At 35.9% G+C, this 20,222-nt stretch overlaps 1 protein-coding gene across 1 annotated transcript; it reads left to right on the top strand.

Moving 5' to 3' along the window:
• Positions 1 to 4,012: 4,012 nt before the first annotated feature.
• LOC136816972 (uncharacterized) lies at positions 4,013 to 18,963 on the top strand. Its single transcript, XM_067073316.1, has 14 exons — positions 4,013 to 4,155; positions 7,133 to 8,562; positions 8,757 to 8,921; positions 9,082 to 9,222; positions 9,379 to 9,639; positions 9,852 to 10,148; positions 10,370 to 10,470; positions 10,967 to 12,035; positions 12,450 to 12,713; positions 12,882 to 13,046; positions 13,514 to 13,684; positions 13,848 to 14,105; positions 14,553 to 14,744; positions 18,760 to 18,963. The coding sequence occupies exons 1-14, from the start codon at positions 4,122 to 4,124 to the stop codon at positions 18,871 to 18,873; spliced, it is 4,662 nt and encodes a 1,553-aa protein (XP_066929417.1). The 5' UTR covers positions 4,013 to 4,121; the 3' UTR covers positions 18,874 to 18,963.
• Positions 18,964 to 20,222: the final 1,259 nt, after the last annotated feature.

The following is a 20,222-nucleotide window of genomic DNA, read 5'->3' on the forward strand; positions in this document are numbered from 1 at the left end:
TTATAAAACACGTGTATCTGCTATTAACAGAGATTTAGCATAGTGTTCAAACTTTTGACTTCCTAGTTTCTTTGAAAACAGGTTTAACAGGTCTATCTCGTGGTCGACGGTTTCTTTGAGTAACTGTTCTCCTTGGCACGTTGTTGTGAAAAAGTAATGACATGATTGTTCGTCAGACCGACCATGCTCTGTTCACGTGATATCATCTTATTATTTAAATATTTCCATCGTAAATCTATCTAAACCTCCTTTTCTACAATCATCATACCATTTAGAGATTTTCCTGTTTCAAACAGCTTGCTTTCATAACCTCATCTCTTTTGTCATACAGGTTGCTTTTATAACCTAATCCTTCTTTTCATTGAAACATATAAAGAGTTTTTAAAGATTAAATTTGGAAAGGTTATCATACCTGACATCACCCGTGCAATGCCAAAAGACAAGATATCATTCCTTCCGAATGCCGAGATGAAATTTAGCAAGACTTACTAATAAGGTGGCAGCTCCCCCCCCCCCCACCACGTTACATACCTTCTCTAACTTTGTTTGTTCACTTCTCTCTGTCCAATATGAATTCCGTTGTCTTGTCTGACTTTTTTAAATGAAACTTTTGAAATTTAACCAACCGGGCGGAGTAAAACAAACGTCAGATGTTACCATTGCTACACTTTTTTTTGAAGAGAAGAGTTACCCGTTACCCTTCGAAAAAGGCTCGCTTGTAATGTGTTCAGCACCCATCATTTCGTCAAAAAAAAATAGCAATCAGTATTCACTAGCCGGCAGAACTCGAGCTTTGCTCTACTGTAGGCCTTCACTTTTTCACGAGATATTCTATAACTTTGCATTACACTCACTTGTTAGTAACTCTACCTTTATTCGCCCGGCTGCTCAATTCACATCTAACATCTGTAATTGTGATAGTTGGAGACACTATCATATCATTTTATAGTGAAGTGTTTAAAAGACCGTCTTCGTGGGTCGTTGGTTTATATGGATGATGTAAAACGAATGCAAAATGTTTTATGATGTAACTGAGTTGACATTTCCTGATATATTTTTTCGACTTTGATCTTTTCAAGAGAAGTCAAACCCACTTTATAGATAGGATACAGTATCTTATTTCATTTAAATAAAACCTCCCCTCCCATTCTACTCATTAAGGATCTTTTTTAACCAAAGTCTTGACCACACAAAATTTTCCTCACTTTTGAAAGCTTTTCAACCTCCATCCTCATCTAGTGGGGTCGTTTAGCATAATTTACGGGGAAAAAATAAGATCTAGCTGAACCTTTCTCCAGACCTTCTCTATAGGATGGTTATGCCTCAGGAAAAAATCCCCTAAAATCCCACTGGTGGAACATCCCTTTTTTGGGACATTTCTTTTTTTCCCTGGCAAAACCCTAAGGGCGAAATTTTTTGAAAATTTCAAACTCATTTTCAGACATTATCATATCAAGTATACCATTCGAAAGCTCTCGAAAAACTATATAGAAGACTTTTAAACCCTTGTCCACGTTGGCGGCGTGGGTCCTAAGGATGATGGCAGCTAACATCGTCAATTTCTTGAGTAGCTGTCTTTGCTAATTTGCTTCAAGCATAGCCGAAGTATATTTAAGCAAGTATTGAGACTCGTATTGAGATATTAGGGTATTTTTTAAGGCTTTTTAGAATCTAAAGTTCGTGTGAGAATTGCGATTTCAGTATGACCATTTGACTCATTGAATATTTCGAATTTGGAGGGGCTTATTGACTTCCAGGCTATGTACTCACGTCAGGCTTATTGGAACAATTTCGAGCTTTTGTATCTTTCAATTAAGTCTCATGTTAAAAACTCAAGAGTTAAACCAAACTCGAATCCGGTTTGTTTTCAAACGATCCTGATAGCCCTCGTGAAAAGTTGCACACGCTTTTTTATAAGAATATCTTCTATAAGAATATCAGGGTGAAAATTAGCCAAATCGCAAGAAGGGGGCCCCCAAGAATACCCCAAGAATACCCTCTTGGGTGAGTTTCACAGAATTTGATAAGAATACAGTCATTTTGTATTTGTTTAACAGAAAAAACTGCTTCCTTTGTTAGAGATGAATTGGAAGAAAATGTAATTTAAACCCAAATGTTCACTCAAAAGTCTAAAACTCTCAAATTTATCATTTCTCATGTTTGTAAAAAAGTCAAGTCAAAAAAAGTAAGAATACGTTAAGAATATTTCACCCTGAATTTTGGCAATTTCTTAAGAATACTTGACCCTCAACCAAAGTACACTATTCTTATAAAAACCAGAAGTAAGCGATTCTTAAAATTTTACAGAAAAATTTATCACAAAAATACAATGATCATGATAGTTTTTTCCACAGTTTACACTGTGGAGTGTTTACACAGTCACTGTTTGTAACTCGCCGCAATCTTGTTTGGAAAACAAAGAAGGGATAACGATGAATATAACGCCGCATGTACCTTATTCACCATTCACGTCTAACACAGTCTACAGACCTCTACAAAAACGCAGGTAGTACATAAGGAGCACGAATCCGTTAGTGGACGCTAGCTGTCTAACCTAACACTCCTGTGTTTACAGTTCATGTCACACGATTCGTCAACAATTGAATCCATCAAAGAGCCAAATGTCTTAACTCGAAGTTCCTTTTTTCTTATCACGCGAGAGAGATTTTCGGTGGAGAAATTAAAAAAAATGTATGTGAAAACATGAATCAAAATGATGTATAGAGAAAATATGACGATTGTTCATTGAGGGATTCTATGAAAAAAGAAAGCTTTAAAAATCAAATAGAAATGAATAAAGAATCAGATTTGCATAAATATAGCCCAGAACACCTGTCTGATTCACTCTACTACAATTACTCTCGGGTACCTAATAGCCGTACCCCCCTGCTAATTAATTTTTCGAAATTTTTCCACCCAGGACATTGAGCTCACGAAAGCGCAAAAACTGGACAAAACTGTTGTTTCTAGCCTGAAAAACACTGAAAACACTGTTTTTAAGGATTAATATCTCGAGTTAGGTAAAGAAATCACCTATACTCGCAATATATCACTAATCTTAATTTTTTGAGAGCTTTCCAAAAATATACAACAGGTCTCCGTTTTCTCAAGCTAAATTTTTCATTAATTTTTCAAACTATGATTTTTGCCTGAGACCGTCGTATTTGTCCGAAAATCACACCAAAGTGTCCAAAAAAAAATTGGCACCCAAGTTATTTTGATTCCCCTACCCCTAAAAAAATCGAGCGACCTCAAAAAACGGACAAATTTCCCCCTACTAATTCTTATTCCAACCCCCCCCCGCTTATTAATTTTTGGGAAAATGTTTTTGAAGGTGCCCTTTTTGTCGCAATTCTGCTGTATTAGTCTCCTTTTCAAAAAAATTCCACCCAGGACATTTTTATTCCAACCCCCCCCCCCCCCCCCCGCATAATTTTGAGAGTAACCTATCCGCCTCGTAAGAATCCGTCAGTTTCAGTACTGTATATATTGCAAGATAGCCCCCGAAGGGCTAGATAACTAGATAGGCAACTTTAAGCTTTCTCCAGCAAAAAAAAGTGAAGTAAAAATTTGACTTTTTAAATTTCCAAACGCTATTTCACATCTCTCAAACCGGTGAAATTGCATATTTTAGTCACGCGACTTTGTGACTTCGTGTAGGAAATCCTTTCAAACCTAGGCTTCACTTTTCGATAAAAGCCGCAAATCTAGCCCTTCGGGCTTTACAGATATCTGTGGCTTTAAATGATACACACGTCAAACGGTTTTTAAGACGTACATGTAGATAGTACCTAATGCAAAGGGAATTTCCCCATCGTCGTGTAGAAAATAAACATGAGTCGAAAATGGCTGCTGGAAATTTTGATGATTGCACCACAGAATTTTGAAAATGATATGATTTTACAAATGATTTTGGCTTTCTTGTAAGTTTTAAGTATTTTCATGTAAGTTTACCTATTTTATTTTTGTCTATTCTTTATAAAAATTTACTTTACCCTAACTATTTTGAAAGTTTTGCAGAAGAAGGAAAAAAAATGAATGAAACAGCATAGAAATAATCAACAAAACAAAATAAAATTTTATACAGATCAGTCAATTCACTGTTTGGGTGTGTAACATAAATGGCAGGTAGAAGACTGAGGCAATTTTTTACTGGTAAGTTTATTTATTTAATGGGTCAATGGGCTATTCCAAAAAAAGATTACACTGCAACCAGGGGAGGGGGTACGTATAGACCTTTTTGCCATATTGAATTGTATGCAAAAATTATGGTGTCCGAATTGCTGTGGTGAGATTGTATTGAAAATATGCAAAACCTATGCAAAAAGAAAGTATTAATATAAAACTTACGTGCATAATCTGCATTTGAAGTGTAATCTTGTTGTAGAAGAAAGATTAAATAGACCTTTTTTCAAAGAGACCACCCTGTTGAATAATTATGTAGTCCAGCAGAAAAACAATGATACAGCCATGCATAATTACTGTATCATGCATATTGTAATAATTAATGCATGGTTGTATCATTGTTCTTCTGCTGGACTACATAATTATTTAACAGGGTAGCCTCTTTGAAAAAAGGTCTATTTACTTCTCTTGAAAACTAAAAAAAATTATATTCGCTCATCTCTTAGAACAACCACGACCCTGGATACCGCCTTACATTGTATATACCGTAAGATCAGGTAACTTGCATCAGTGGAGACTAACATGCTTAGCCCTCAAATGAAAGACCTGGCTGGTCATTAAAATACAAAAATAAATCAAATCAAAAATATGGTGGAGTAGAGCTGCAAGCGGAGCTGTGTAGTTGTATTTTAATGACCAGCCAGGTCATTCATTTGAGGGCTATGCATGTTAACCTCCACTGATGCAAGTTACCGGATCTCACGGTACGATGTGCCCGGTGGGTGTTTTTTAATAATAATGTAATATGTTTTAGGTTAGAATGCTAAAACACCATACATTTTCCCGCTGTACATGTACGGACCGCTTTCGGACTGCTCGTAAAAACGTGTGTCCCTGGTCAACTGCAGTCTTTACTTCATAGGTCGGGCGGGGACGAATCTTGAAAGAGGGCGGACAGTCAGGCACATCCTGGCAAATGAACGGGGTATTTTTCACTTGCGAACATTGGCAAATGAACGGGGTCGAAAACGAAAGTGACGTAATAGCGCCGAATACCTAGTTTAATTGAACAGGGTTGGAATTATTTTGCTTCATTTCAAAGAACTTTTTTTCCATTGGTCAATTTTGTCTTCGAAGATTGAAGAAACTTTTAATGAAAAAATAAAGTTCCCAGTTTTCTTCCTTTTTTCCCTTTTTCAGTTTGAAGTTCATTTTTATTCATTTTCACGCTTTTAGCCTGAGACGTCCTATCTCATTTACACTGGGTGGTGGGTGACGAAATACCCCATGCAAATGCTCACCCTGTTCATTTGCCAGGATGTGCCTGACTGGTGGAAGTGTTATATGGCGTCATATGAGTCAAAGACGTCCTCGTCCCAGCTCACTCTTACACTTTGATATTTGAGTCTACACCTACTTTTGTGCTTTACACATTTACCAGCGTCTTAGAACATCTTGCGCTTATGTTTTTAACTTTTTATTTTATTTTATCCTTTATGTTTAAAATCACGAAAATTTACGTAATGTATTATGTGATAATTCAATAGAACTAGAACTAGAGGCGGTTACGGATGAGTACGGTGGGAATAAATCTTTGAGGAATAGCTCCCATCATACATTGTACGGTGAAGCCCCCGTATCTTGTACGGTGGTCAAAATAGGTTAACTTGTTCCCACTTTACGCCCACTGGAGAACACCGTACAATGTACGGCAGTGTCCAGGGTCATGAACAAACACTTCAAAAAACCACAACATTAGACATAAACTAAACCTGAAAAATCACCAGCGAAGTTAAAAAAATAATCCTTATTCGGCTGACTGTAAATTATTCTCCTGGGGAATAGAACCGTCAAATGATCAAATAAAAATATTGATCTGAACCCCCTGATTTACAGGGGCTTTTACTAATGTCTTGCGCTTGACAGGGGTTTTCTTGCACAGGAAGATAAATTTCCATCAACAGATGACATCTTATGAGGATTTCTATATTTTTAAAGGGCAAGGTTCTCTAGAAACTGGCTGAAAGTGTCTTTTTCGGAAAAAAAATTTTGGTTGTAGAAATCAGATTTTCTTTTTGGGGAAATTCCCTGTTTTGTCATTTTTCAAGCTTCATCATTCATGTTTTTCAAGCTTATGTATCTAATGCTATGCCTGTTATCTTTTCTCTTTTTTTCGAACATCATCTTTATTCAGCATGTTTCTTCATTACTATCTATCTCAGGAAGGTCTATTCAGCATGTTGCTTGTTCATTTTATAACATTTTACACCTGTTCCATATTCTCCCTAAGGGTGTCCTGTAATTATCCCAAATGTTCTGAGTCTTTATGCAGGACACCTTTGAGATGAATTTTAAAACAATAAACTAAATTTCTTGAATGTTTAATGACCATATTTTGGCAAATTTTAATATTAAAAATCGAATTTGGATGTCTAGGTAGGATAAAGTAATGTCCAAATAAGTCAAAAACGTCTTGTAGTTGCTCCAGTTGACTTTACATATCCTCAGGTTGGTAAGATTTCGTCTCTTAGTAATGTTTCTACTGTTTGATTTTTTCTCCAGATATACATGAAAGTTTGTGTCAAATAGCACCTCTTATTATTAGGTCCTTATTCACTTTAAGATAAGATTGTACTGTTGAAAGATTTTATATAAAATATTTGAGTAGGTTCAGCTTATAGAGACTCTAGTGTAACCTCTAGAGGGTGGACTTCTCCCAGTGGCTGTAACTTAAGAAATGAAAAACTTTTAATGATTGATCAACTAAAAACTATATTTCTTACTTTCCTACTTCTATAATAAGTTCTTGTTACTTATTTCACGAAAACAGTGGCCTGCAAACTGAAGTTTTCTATTGGTGAGGATACGTGAGATCCTTGGTAGATTATTGCATATTTGATTGAGGTACTAATATTGCATAGATCAAAAAGAGCCTTGTATGGTTATGTATCTCTTCCACTGGAATATGACATTAAAATAATAAATGAATTTACATCTGTTCATTTAGGGAGAAGGGGCAGTCAAAATGGAGACAGACCTTCCAATGAAGAGGACGACGCAACTGCTCAAGGTGAGCAACAACTCAGTCAAGTTGAGCAACAGCTCGGTCAAGTTGGATTAGATGATCAATCATCAAATGATGCTCCTGGAGCTGTCGGAGGCCCACCTATTGTTCCTGCTGGAGCATCTTCCGGAAATGGAGCAGTAGCAGGAGGTTCTGGAGGTGCCATTGGTGGTGACGGAGTCTACACAACTAGCAAAGAGATGTACGATAATAGTACAGACTACATTGTAGCATCTTTAGCAGAGGGAATGGTACCTAATGAGGACCAGAGTGGATTCTCTTTCCAAATAGAACTAATCAAACGGCTGGAGAGGTTTCTTATCCTTGGTACAGAGGGAAATACTTACTATGCAAGTGAAAAAGACAGAACATATGAAAACATAAGTTGTATAAATGAGCTCTTAGAAAAAGGAGAAGTGGATAAGGTTTTGCACATTCTCAAAACATTTAGTGTTCAAGGGAGATGTCCAAAAGAGGAACCAATCCTGGTTGCTTTGGTGCAATGTTGTTATTTCCAAAATGCTGAGATCCGTAAGAAGGCTTATGATTTAGTTACTCCAATTTGTAATATACCAACAAAGCTGTTTAGATTCATTGAGCTTTGTCAGCAAAACGTCAATCAGGAAAGAACAGCAAAGAAGCATTTAACAGAACTACCAAAAGAGCTCAAGAAGAATCCTCTAAAGCAGAATCCATTAAAAAGGAAAAAAGAACCGATGGAATCAGAAGAATGCATAGAAGAAGCACCTGATTCAAAAAAAGCCAAAAAGCAGAAGAAGAAAAATAGCCCTTTCAAATCTTATCACACTGACAAAGCTCGCTCTTCAGGCTGGGGGCGCATGCGTAGGAGAGGGATATCTAGCTTTTATTGTGATAAGAATAAAAGTGCTGAACGGTTGCTGTATTTGTTGACAAAGTTTAAAAACCGAAACAATTGGAATCATCGGCAAGTTCTTGGTTACGCTCATCCAAAGATATCCAAAGATGATGAGGAACAAGATGGCAAGAATTTGGTCCTGGCGTACTGCACCAGAGGCGTGGAAGGTTTTCAGAAGAAGCTAAACGAAATCAAGAGAAGATCAGCAAATTGTTTGCCACAGAATGTGTCTCGTATTCAAAACTTTGTTCAAATTCTTGAACAGGTCAGTAAGCTATCACCAGAAAATGAAGGTGATGAAGAGAAGCTATTGGAATTTTTACGTGGTTATGGCATTCGTGAAAGTGCTGACGAGTTTGCAGTTGAAATTGTACTCCCTGGAGTCCCCCTCACTCCACCTCCACCATCATCTGGTAAAGAAAAAGCAAAAAATTCTAAGCAACCATTCCAAGTTGTGCGAGAACATATACCAACTGCGTTCCTCAGTTCTGCAAAGGTAAATGTTAGTTAACAATGATAACACTGATAGACTTTTATTTTATCAATTTTTAGATATGCCACAGTTATCATGATAATTAAGAGATTATTTTAGATTGTAACTTTAAAATTAAGATTAATTTAAAATTTTAGATTCCACCTAAAATGATAAATATTGAGTGAGTCATTCATTCATCTTTGTTGTTCTCTTAGGTTTGGGAAGCATTGTTGCAAGACATGCCAATGACAGCTATGCTGCGAAACTTGGGGAAAATGACTTCCCTTGGTTTGTTTCAGAAGCCCGAAAACTTGAAAATTGTATTGGACGCTTTAGGTGATACAAATCGTCTTCAGAAAGCAAGAATTCATCCCATTAAGGTTGGAGTCAATTTATCTTACCTTTCCACTTTTAGCAGTTGATTACAATCAAGTCAGCTGATTCAGTTATTATTTTTGTGACCATTTTTATGATCCTCATTGTAAGTTCTTCTTACATTACATCTCTTCGTAATGCTAAACAATATTTCTTCACTTTCAGCTTTTGATTGGGATGAAAGCGTATGAAAATGGTGCTTCATTAAGTATGATGAGTTCTGTCACAAAGACAAACACAACAACATGGGAAGCAAACCAAGAAATTTTGAAAATCTTGGATAAAGCCTTCTATAAAAGCTTTAAGGTAATAAGATTGTTTTTTCTTTCAATGCTGATGTTATGGTGTCAGAATGCTGTGATGTAGATTGAAATTTTCAAACATGAAAAGCAAAAACTTCCTGAAATTTTAAAAATCTATATCTGCTATTATAAGTGATATCTGCTAATTTTCTCCTTTCAGCAACCAGAAACGCAAGATGCATTTAGAACAGGGAAACGGTTTATGTTGGCATTGGATGTCAGTGGTTCAATGACATGTGGTGGCTGTAATGGTTGTGAACAGCTCACCCCCTCCATAGCTGCCACCGCACTCTCTATGGTCACATGGAATATAGAAGAGCACGTGGAAATGGTGGCCTTTGGTGGTCGTTTGGAGCGATTGGAAGATCATGGTTTACGCAAAGATTTGACCATCAATGATGCTTGGAGGAAGATGAGTCGGGTACTGATTATCATATTTCAGAGAATATTCTTTAATTCGTTCCAATCGTCTATTTTACAAGACCTTTCCAACTCTAAAGTAGAGAAAGAATTCAAGTCTTCTGGGCTATTGAAAAAAAAAACTTTTTGGACCCATCTTTTCTACATTCAACAAATGCTCCAGAAATTTTTTATGTTGTGTTGTTTAATTGATTCGATAATGTTTTGTTTCAGATCAACTTTGGTTCAACAGATTGTGCGTTACCAATGAATTATGCGATAGACCGTAATCTTGATATTGACGTCTTCATTGTTTACACCGATTCCGACACTAATTCATATAATCATCCTCACAAAGCATTGCAAAGATATCGCGAAAAGATGGGTAAACCTAACGCTAAACTCATCGTGATCGCCTTGACATCCAATGGGTTTTCTATCGCCGATCCTAACGACCGCCACATGCTGGATGTTGTTGGCTTTGATCCAGCTGTCCCTGAGATGATCTGCAATTTTGTTAACGACAGTTATTGAGCATATCACTCATAACATTGGAGTCTTTCTCGGTGGCTTGAGTGATCTCAGTACCACTGGACTCTTTTTTGAAATCGAGCTGTACCAAACTACGGACTCATTTAACCTTGTTTAGGCATTCTTACCTGAGTTGTGCGGGATTCGATTGAGAAGCATATAATAAGAATTAATAAAAAGAGTCATAAGGCAGGGAACAAACAATTATATTTCTTGTATAGAAGCAGTTTACATTGAATGCTACACGCGAGGAGCTGGAAACCAATGTTTCATTCTTTTCAAAATTGACGTCACTTCAAAAAACAATGAAATTTCATATACTGTACATACATGCAAGGAATCATTTAAAGTTTTATATTTCATTTTATTTTATTTTAAACGAACTATAACATCATGTTAGTTTTTTACCAATTTAATTGCTTAAAATATTGCATTGAGCTTGAAGCTCTTCTTTCAAAATTTAATCAATATATTATACAAAACTTTATAATATTACTTTTATTGTGATTTGATTTCTTTCAAAAATCAATTTCTTTTGTAAATAACCATCATCAATATTGATATTGTTTTTGTTTGTGAACTATTTTTATAATCTTTGGAATAATATATCAAAACATTTTGTTTTTCCTCTGCTCTGTTGTCCAAGCTCCTGATTTCATTGCTTTTTTAGATGTGCTTTGTTAGTTTCTTTAAAAGAATATCCTTCTTAAAGCATTCTGTATTTACCTAATATCTATCATTTCTTTTATTTCCACAGAAAAAAAAACAAAAGATATAAATAAACAAAAACACATTGACGGTCACCCTTAGAGGTGAAGAACCACAGCTACTATGGATCCATTCAAAAAACTTGCCCTTTTGAAGGCCAAAATGACCAGCATGAGTAGGGCCCAGATTGCGGAAGCCATCCGAAACATGACCCTGGGAGTAAACACAACAGAACAAGAGCCAGACCTTACTACACCACAAAATCAACCTTTGCAAGGACAGTCACAGAACTCTGCAGGTGGTTTTTCCTACACTGTAGATAATATAACCAGACTGAAAAGATATCTGATATTAGGTTCAGATAAAGCAAAATACAAGAGTGGCTCTCAAGCAGAAAATGTTCAAAACATTCCAGTTGTTGAAGAACTTTTAAAGGAGGGCAAGGGAAAGGAAGTGATTGATTTGATCGTTCAGTTTGCTCGTGAAGCACGTATCTCAAAAGAGGAGAACATTTTGATGGTATTACGTGATTGTATGATGTATCAGGGAGATACCATGTATGAAGATAGGACCATACAACGAGCTGCTTATGACAGTATTGTCAAAATCTGTAATATCCCAACCAAGCTTTTCCGATTGATGGAGCTTTGTAAACCATGTTATCAAAATAATTGGAAGCCTTCAACCAAGCCAGTCAGTAAGACGCAACTACGGAAGAAAGCAAAACAAGCAGCTCAACAGCAGAATCCAGGGCCTTCCACCTCCACTGAAACTGCAACCGCTCAACCACCGTCAGCAAAAGTGCCAGTTGAAACATGTGAAATTGTTGAAGAGGGTGAACCTCCCAAGAAAAAGAAAAAGAAGACGAAGAAGAAGAAAAAACCAAAGGAACCCAAACCTCAAACAACGCAAAGGTTCAAAAAATCTTCCAGTTGGGGACGTGCTAGACGGCGTGGTGTCGGAAATTTTTACACCGATCCAAGTAAAGATGCCAATCGATTGTTATTGTTGATGACAAAGTACAAACAACGTCATAATTGGAACCATGTTCAAACGTTGGGTTATTGTCATCCAAAAATGATGGGAGACGAGGAACAAGCTAAGAATATCGTCCTCCAGTATTGCACACGTGGCAAAGAAAAGTTGGACAAATATCTGGTCAAGAAAAATATCGATGGGGTAACGATATTTCATTCTTTTCTATTTCATTTTTTAAAAATTTGTAAGAAGAGATATGGTACTTTCATCACTGTCTGTGTATTGTAGGGAAAAGTTTTCCCAAATCTCTAATCCTTTACTTACACAACATTTAAACAAAAGAAAGAACAACCCCATTTTCAGAGCTGTGCGAGCACAAATTTTGAGAAATTCTTTTGTTTGTTATACTTTGTCCACCAAGAGGCTTCTTATTAAAAAAGATCCTTAATATTTCCACTACCGTCCCTGAACACTTCCGGGAGGTAATCGAAAAAGGTCGAATCCAAATACAGCACCATGTATATGTATGTATCATGCCTGATCCAAGTTTAGTAAATATCATGAAATTTTCACATTGATAACAATGGTTTCTTAATTTTTGGATTTTCTTTCCAGAATCAACCAATGGATCCAATCACATCTCAAATATTACAACACATAAAAGTTCTTGAGGAAGTCAAGAACCTGAAACCGGATGTCCCGGCCGATGTGAAGAGATTGCTGGAATTGTTGCACCAATACGGTATTCGGAAGGTGCCACAAGAATTTGATGTGGACGCTGCAGGTCAGATGGTACAAGTGGAAAACACTCAACGTAAAAAATGTTCTTTTCAACTGACCAGGGAGCATTTACCAAATGGCTTCCAAAAATTGAAGGAGGTAATAGTTGATCAATTAAACAAAATTTAAAACCGCTAATATACGGTTTTTTCAATCCCGATCAGCCCGATCAGATTTTGAAAGCTTGACTAAAAGCTCTTTTAATCGTAATTAAATACAATTTCACTCTACTCAACAATCCCAATCTTTCTCCATTAAAATTTTTAGGTTTGGGTGGCTCTACTTCAAGACATGCCCATGACAGCCTTGATCAGGAATCTCGGCAAAATGACCAGCCTTGGGCTCTTTGATGATCCGGCAAACAGAGAAATCGTCAAGAAGGTTTTAGGGGATGGCTCTATTTTGAACAAAGCAAGAATTCACCCAGTCAAGGTTTGCTATTTATTTAGAGTGATGGCCAAGGTGCATAAACCAGGGGCTCCCTGCTTCTTTCGATGTTCCGATATTGAATAGGCATTTTTCGAGCCCTTTTAGTTTTGGCGCACGTTTTCTACATGCCAATAAAAGCCGGGTGTAAATTTATGGGAATACGGTATTTATCTTTTTGCTTATTGGTGATATTTAACGTTAAATTTCGACAATTTTACACTTCACTACTCCTTACATGAATGATCAAATACCAACTATATATCCATGCAGGGAAAATTAGAAAAGTAATGCGCCGTGATTGAACCTGTAAGTAATGCACCGTAATTGAACCTATAAATAATGCACCGTGATTGAACCTATAAGTGATGCACCGTGATTGAACTTGTAAGTAATGCACCGTGATTGAACCTGTAAGTGATGCACCGTGATTGAACCTGTAAGTAATGCACCGTGATTGAACCTTGTTACAGATTCTGTTAGCATCAAAGATGTATGAGCAAGGCAATGGTGATCAAGGGCAAAGCCATCAACAACAACAAAAAAATCAAACAATTAGTCAATCAACCAAAGAACCACTTACTTGGAGACCAAACGCTGAAATCTCCAAAGCTCTCAATGATGCTTTCTACTTAAGTTTCAGGGTAAGCTCTATTCTAGAAATGCAGGCATGGTTAACATAGTCAAGCATTCTGCTATAACGAATTCCTATGGCTCGTGCGCTAGAGTTTCATTTATCATTTGAACTTTTATATACTTGCTAAAATTGATTAGTTTTCTTGAGAATCTCTTTCATTGTTTCCATAGCAACCCGGCAAGAATTCTTCATTCCGTACAGACAAAAAGTTCATGCTAAATCTGGATGTTAGTGACTCTATGGATTGGGGTAACTGTGTAGGGTGTGATTTCCTGACGCCCGCTGCCGCCTCTTTCGCCCTGGCCATGATTACGATGAATGTTGAGCCACATTGTAGTGTGTTTTCTTTCGGGGGAACGCTTCAAAATATCGATCATTTATTGAAGAGGGATATGACCATCCTTGAAGCCATTCAAGTGGGACGCTCTGTAAGTCGAGTCGAAGAAATCTTGTTTTAAATATTCTCATTACTTTATTTCTTCGAACTTGGGCCTCACATAAAACAGAACATCATTCTTAGAACGTCAAAAATGTCTAATTCCGAATTCTATTTGAATCTTTCTATAGTTCGAACTAATTCCCAGTCCCCATCAGCATCAATTTTCAATATTCCCTTTCGACTTTGAATGAGCGAGACTAAAATATATACATTATCGGCCAAAACTTAGCCGGCCTCAATTATTAGTCGGCCCTAATTTTAGTCACATCATCAAAATTTAGTCACTTAGGGTCGACTAAATTTTGGCCGATAAGGTATAAAAAATCGACTTCCATGTCAATAGCTTTATTCCGCAATTTTCTGTGCTTTCTCTTTTTATCAGTTATGTCATCATGCCTCATTAAACTTAACTTAGGACATCCATATTATCTTTCAGCTCAATTTCGGTGCAACAGACTGTGCTCTACCAATGGTGCACGCCACGCAGAACAGGCTGGATGTGGACGTTTTCATCGTTTACACTGACTCCGAAACTTGGATTGGAAAAGTTCATCCTTCTGAAGCTTTAAAGAATTATCGGCAAAAGATGAACAAACCGGATGCCAAACTCATCGTCATGGCAATGAAGGTTTGTCTGTTCTCCACACGGCCCTGTAATGTAGTCTGTGCCTCTAAAGAATCCTGCATTGTAACACACATGCTTAATTTGTCGTTCTTTAAACCATATATAGTTAATTCCCGTGATAAACAAAGAGGAATGAATCTGTAGGGGTGGTACCATTGAGTTTCAAGCCGAAGGCTAGAGGTCAATCTCCTTGGTAGGATTTGAAGCCAACAAATCCTACCAAAGTTGCGCGGCCTTGAGCGACCCGCCTGGTTTTTACACAAATAACAGATTGAAACTAAAATTTACCGCTTAATTTCGAAAAATATATCACTCGAAAACAAAGGAATTGCTAGATTCAATCCGTCATCAAAAATACGGCGCATATTTTAAGGCTTCAATTTTTCTTGCCTGAGAAAGGTTAGAGATTGACCTCTAGCCCTTCGGGCTTGAAACTCAATGGGTGGTACATGTCACTTTCGGTCGGGGCTGTGGACGGCCAAATATGTCGATTTTTATGAAATTTGTCGTTTTTTTTGTCTATTTTTAGTAATGCAGGATTCTTTAGATAAACCCCTCATGATATTATGATATCTCGTTATAAAAAGTGATGGCATCAATTCATTTCAGTCGGTTTCAATCCTGTAAAACCTTAAAAACACACGGTGAATAGGTCATCAACTTCTAGTTATTAGAATTCTGTAGATAACCCTTTTCTTTTTCATTGTATTCGAACTCTTTGTATGACTTCCCAAGGGAATGTTGTGGTGCTTATAAAGACTTTTTTACAGGTTTTGTACGGGATTGTTGTGGTGCATATAAAGACTTTTTTACAGGTTTTGTACGGGAATGATGTGATGCATATTAAAACTTTTTTACAGGTTTTGTACGGGATTGTTGTGGTGCATATAAAGACTTTTTGACAGGTTTTGTACGGGAATTTTGTGATGCATATAAAGACTTTTTTACAGGTTTTGTACGGGATTGTTGTGGTGAATATAAAGACTTTTTTACAGGTTTTGTACGGGATTGTTGTGATGCATATAAAGACTTTTTTACAGGTTTTGTACGGGATTGTTGTGGTGCATATAAAAACTTTTTACAGGTTTTGTACGGGAATGATGTGATGCATATTAAAACTTTTTTGCCTGTTTTTACAGGTTTTGTACGGGGTTGTTGTGGTGAATATAAAGACTTTTTTACAGGTTTTGTACGGGATTGTTGTGGTGCATAGAAAGACTTTTTTTACAGGTTTTGTACGGGATTGTTGTGGTGAATATAAAGACTTTTTTACAGGTTTTGTACGCGGATTGTTGTGGTGAATATAAAGACTTTTTTACAGGTTTTGTACGGGATTGTTGTGATGTATATAAAGACCTTTATTACAGGTTTTGTACGGGATTGTTGTGATGTATATAAAGAATTTTTTACAGATTTTGTACGGGATTGTTGTGGTGAATATAAAGACCTTTTTACAGGTTTAGTACGGTAATGTTGTAGTGAATATAAAGACCTTTTTTACAGGTTTTATACGGGATTGTTGTGGTGAATATAAAGAGTTTTTTACAGGTTTTGTACGGGATTGTTGTGGTGCATATAAAAACTTTTTACAGGTTTTGTACGGGAATGATGTGATGCATATTAAAACTTTTTTACCTGTTTTTACAGGTTTTGTACGGGGTTGTTGTGGTGAATATAAAGACTTTTTTACAGGTTTTGTACGGGATTGTTGTGGTGCATAGAAAGACTTTTTTTACAGGTTTTGTACGGGATTTTTGTGGTGAATATAAAGACTTTTTTTACAGGTTTTGTACGCGGATTGTTGTGGTGAATATAAAGACTTTTTTACAGGTTTTGTACGGGATTGTTGTGATGTATATAAAGACCTTTATTACAGGTTTTGTACGGGATTGTTGTGATGTATATAAAGAATTTTTTACAGATTTTGTACGGGATTGTTGTGGTGAATATAAAGACCTTTTTACAGGTTTAGTACGGTAATGTTGTAGTGAATATAAAGACCTTTTTTACAGGTTTTATACGGGATTGTTGTGGTGCATATATATTTTATTTTATTGGACCTACCCCAGTGGAGGTCCTATAAATTAACCGTTGTATGTTCGTTCGTTCGTTACCAGCTTTTCTCGAGATTGGCTCATTAGTTTTTTCTGATTTTTTGCACAAAGATGCATAACTATAAACCCTCGAATGTGACGGAGCCCGATTTTCGAAAAAAAAATTTTTAGGCAAATCTGGGCCAAAAAACGGCTAAAAAACGGGTTTTTTGGACTTTGTGAAAAATTGGATCATTAATTTTTTCTGATTTTTTGTATCAAAGTAGGGTACCATCATAGGTAAAAGATGGCTCAGGCAGATTTTTGTAAAAAAAATTTTTTGGCTCAAAAACGCATGTTTATCTATAAGAATCACTATTAATAAGCATACATCAATGTTCTTAGTCAAATTACTCAATTATTTTTATGAGATAGATGTATTTTTTGCTATTGAGGGCTTACTTTTGAAGAATATGTGTGTTTAGACATGAAATTTAGGCTGCTTGGCGTGCTTTTATAGAAAAACTGGCCTAATTCGATATTTTTTTATAAGCACATTATCAATTACTTAGGTATTAGCTTTTCTCGAGTTTGGCGCTTTCATTCTTTATGATTTTTTGCACAAAGATGCATAACTATAAACCCTCGAATGTGACGGAGCCCGATTTTCGAAAAAAAAATTTTTTAGGCAAATTTGGGCCAAAAAACGACTAAAAAACAGGTTTTTTGGACTTTGTGAAAAATTGGATCATTAATTTTTTCTGATTTTTTGTAGGATAGTAGGGTATCATCATAGGTGAAAGATGGCTCAAGCAGATTTTTGCAAAAAAAATTTATTGGCTTAAAAAACGCATGTTTATCTATAAGAATCAATATTAATAAGCATACATCAATGTTCTTAGTCAAATTACTAAATTTTATTATGAGATCGATGTGTTTTTTTGCTCACGAAGTCTTGAATATGAAAGAATATTTATAGAGCATGAAATTTTGGTTTCTAAACGGTTTTTTATAAGAAACAAACGATTAATTTTAATAGATCGTCACTATTAGTGTTCTGAATGATTGTTTAATGGTCACGCTCACGTAGATATCAATTATATATGTGTTAAATGCATAACCAGGTAGGTCCATAAAGGTATCACTTGTTTTATTTTATTTTTATTTTCCAATTTATTTAACGTTGGGCTGACATCGTTATAATTAAAAATACTAATTAATACCAACTATATAGAATACAATATAGTATAGAATAATAAATTTAAAATTTTTTTTTATGTGTATATTTTACAATGACAAATATTTGTAAGATTTAGTTTTTCTTTCAGACTTTTTTTTTACAGTTTTTGTACGGGATTGTTGTGGTGAATATAAATACCTTTTTTACAGGTTTTGTACGGGAATGTTGTGGTGCATATAAAAACTTTTTTTACAGGCTTTGTACGGGATTGTTGTGGTGAATATAAAAACCTTTTTTACAGGTTTTGTACGGGATGGTTGTGGTGAATATAAAGACCTTTTTTACAGGTTTTTGTACGGGATTGTTGTGGTGAATATAAATACCTTTTTTACAGGTTTTGCACGGGAATGTTGTGGTGCATATAAAAACCTTTTTTACAGGTTTTTGTACGGGATTGTTGTGGTGAATATAAATACCTTTTTTGCAGGTTTTGTACGGGAATGTTGTGGTGCATATAAAAACCTTTTTTACAGGTTTTGTACGGGATTGTTGTGGTGAATAGAAAACCTTTTTACGGTTTTGTTGGTTGTGGTAAAACCTTACAGGTTTTTTCTTTGGTTGGTTGTGGTGAATATAAAGACCTTTTTTACAGGTTTTGTACGGGATGGTTGTGGTGAATATAAAGACCTTTTTTACAGGTTTTGTACGGGATTGTTGTGATGCATATAAAGACCTTTTTTACAGGTTTTGTACGGGATTGTTGTGATGATTATAAAGACCTTTTTTCTTCTCTCCATTTTTCAAGGTTAATGATTTCACGATCGCCAATCCACTCGATCGCGGTATGTTTGACATTTGCGGATTCGATTCTAACGTACCTGACCTGATCTGCGAGATCGCCAGAGGAAATATGTCTTAAAATCACCAAACAAAGAGAAATGAAATCCAAACTTTTCTGGTTAGCCTTTGTTTACATGGCTCTAGCTGCTTGTGATTTGGTAATGGTGGTCTTAACATTCATATCGGGAAGAACGGAATTGATACATTATCAACCAGCAAAAAGAGAACGACCATCATTGACTTATTGCAGGGTCCTTGGATTACTGGACAGGTGGGTCAAGCAGGTGATACGAGTTCTGCTGTTCACTAATTGAGAAGATCTGTAGATTAGCACCCGTGTTTTTCAGTAGCCTGTTTTTTTTTTTTGGGGGGGGGGGTTAGAAATTGTAATTACGAAACCCCAAAAATAAGGTAAATATAGGCTAAAATCAGGCTATTTAAAGCAGAATAAGGGACCCTCTCTTAGAAAGTTGAAAAAAAATAATTAAAAATTAATAAACGGGGGGGGTCCTAATAAGGTCCGGTGGGGGGGGGGCTGGAAAATTTTCGAAAAATTAACAAGCGGGGCCCGTTTGTTTGGAACCTAAGAGTACTTGGAGTTGTGCGGGATTCGATTGAGAAGCATAAGAATCTATAAAGAGAGAGTCATAAGGCATAGGGAACAATGATATTGATATTGATGTATTTTATTGTATAGAAGCAGTTTACATAGAATGCTACACGTTCAGGAGCTGGAAATCAGTGTTTCATTCCTTCCGAAATTGACGTCACTTCAATAAACTATGAAATTTCATATACTGTACATGCAAGGAATCATTTCAAATTTTATATTTTATTTCATTTTATTTACAAACTATAATAACATAATTTTACCATTTAATTTCTTAATTGCATTGAGTTTGAAGCTCTTCTTTCTTTCGAAATTTGATCATTAAATTATACACAACTTTATTTATTACTTTTATTATGATTTTATTTCTTTCAAAAATCAATTCTTTTGTAAATAGGCATCTACATTCTGGTGAGTGTTGTTTGTGAACTATTTTTATAATCTTTGGAATAATATATCAAAACACTTTGTTTTTCCTCTGTTGTCCAAGCTCCTTATTTCATTGCTTTTTTAGATATGCTTTGTTCCCGGGGGGGGGGGGCAGTGGGTTTTCCAACTGACGGTATGTGCAGCGAAAAAATTGGCTTTTAGAATTGCTCCCTTACAGTGCAGAAAAAAATTGGTGAAATTCATACCCTTACAGTGCATTTTTTCAAATTTTAAACTCTTTTAGGGTGGAAAAATCAAGATTTTTGGGCAAAAATTTGCCATTTTTCCTAGATTTGCTGAAATTTCCACCCTTATGGTGCATTTATCAAAAGACCACCCTTTTGCATTTCTGCTATTTTGAAAAACATACCCTTAATCGCCGCACATAC

This window comes from Clytia hemisphaerica, unplaced genomic scaffold (genome assembly GCF_902728285.1).
Source record: "Clytia hemisphaerica strain Z4C2 unplaced genomic scaffold, Clytia hemisphaerica genome assembly, whole genome shotgun sequence".
Classification (NCBI taxonomy): Eukaryota; Metazoa; Cnidaria; class Hydrozoa; order Leptothecata; family Clytiidae; genus Clytia; species Clytia hemisphaerica.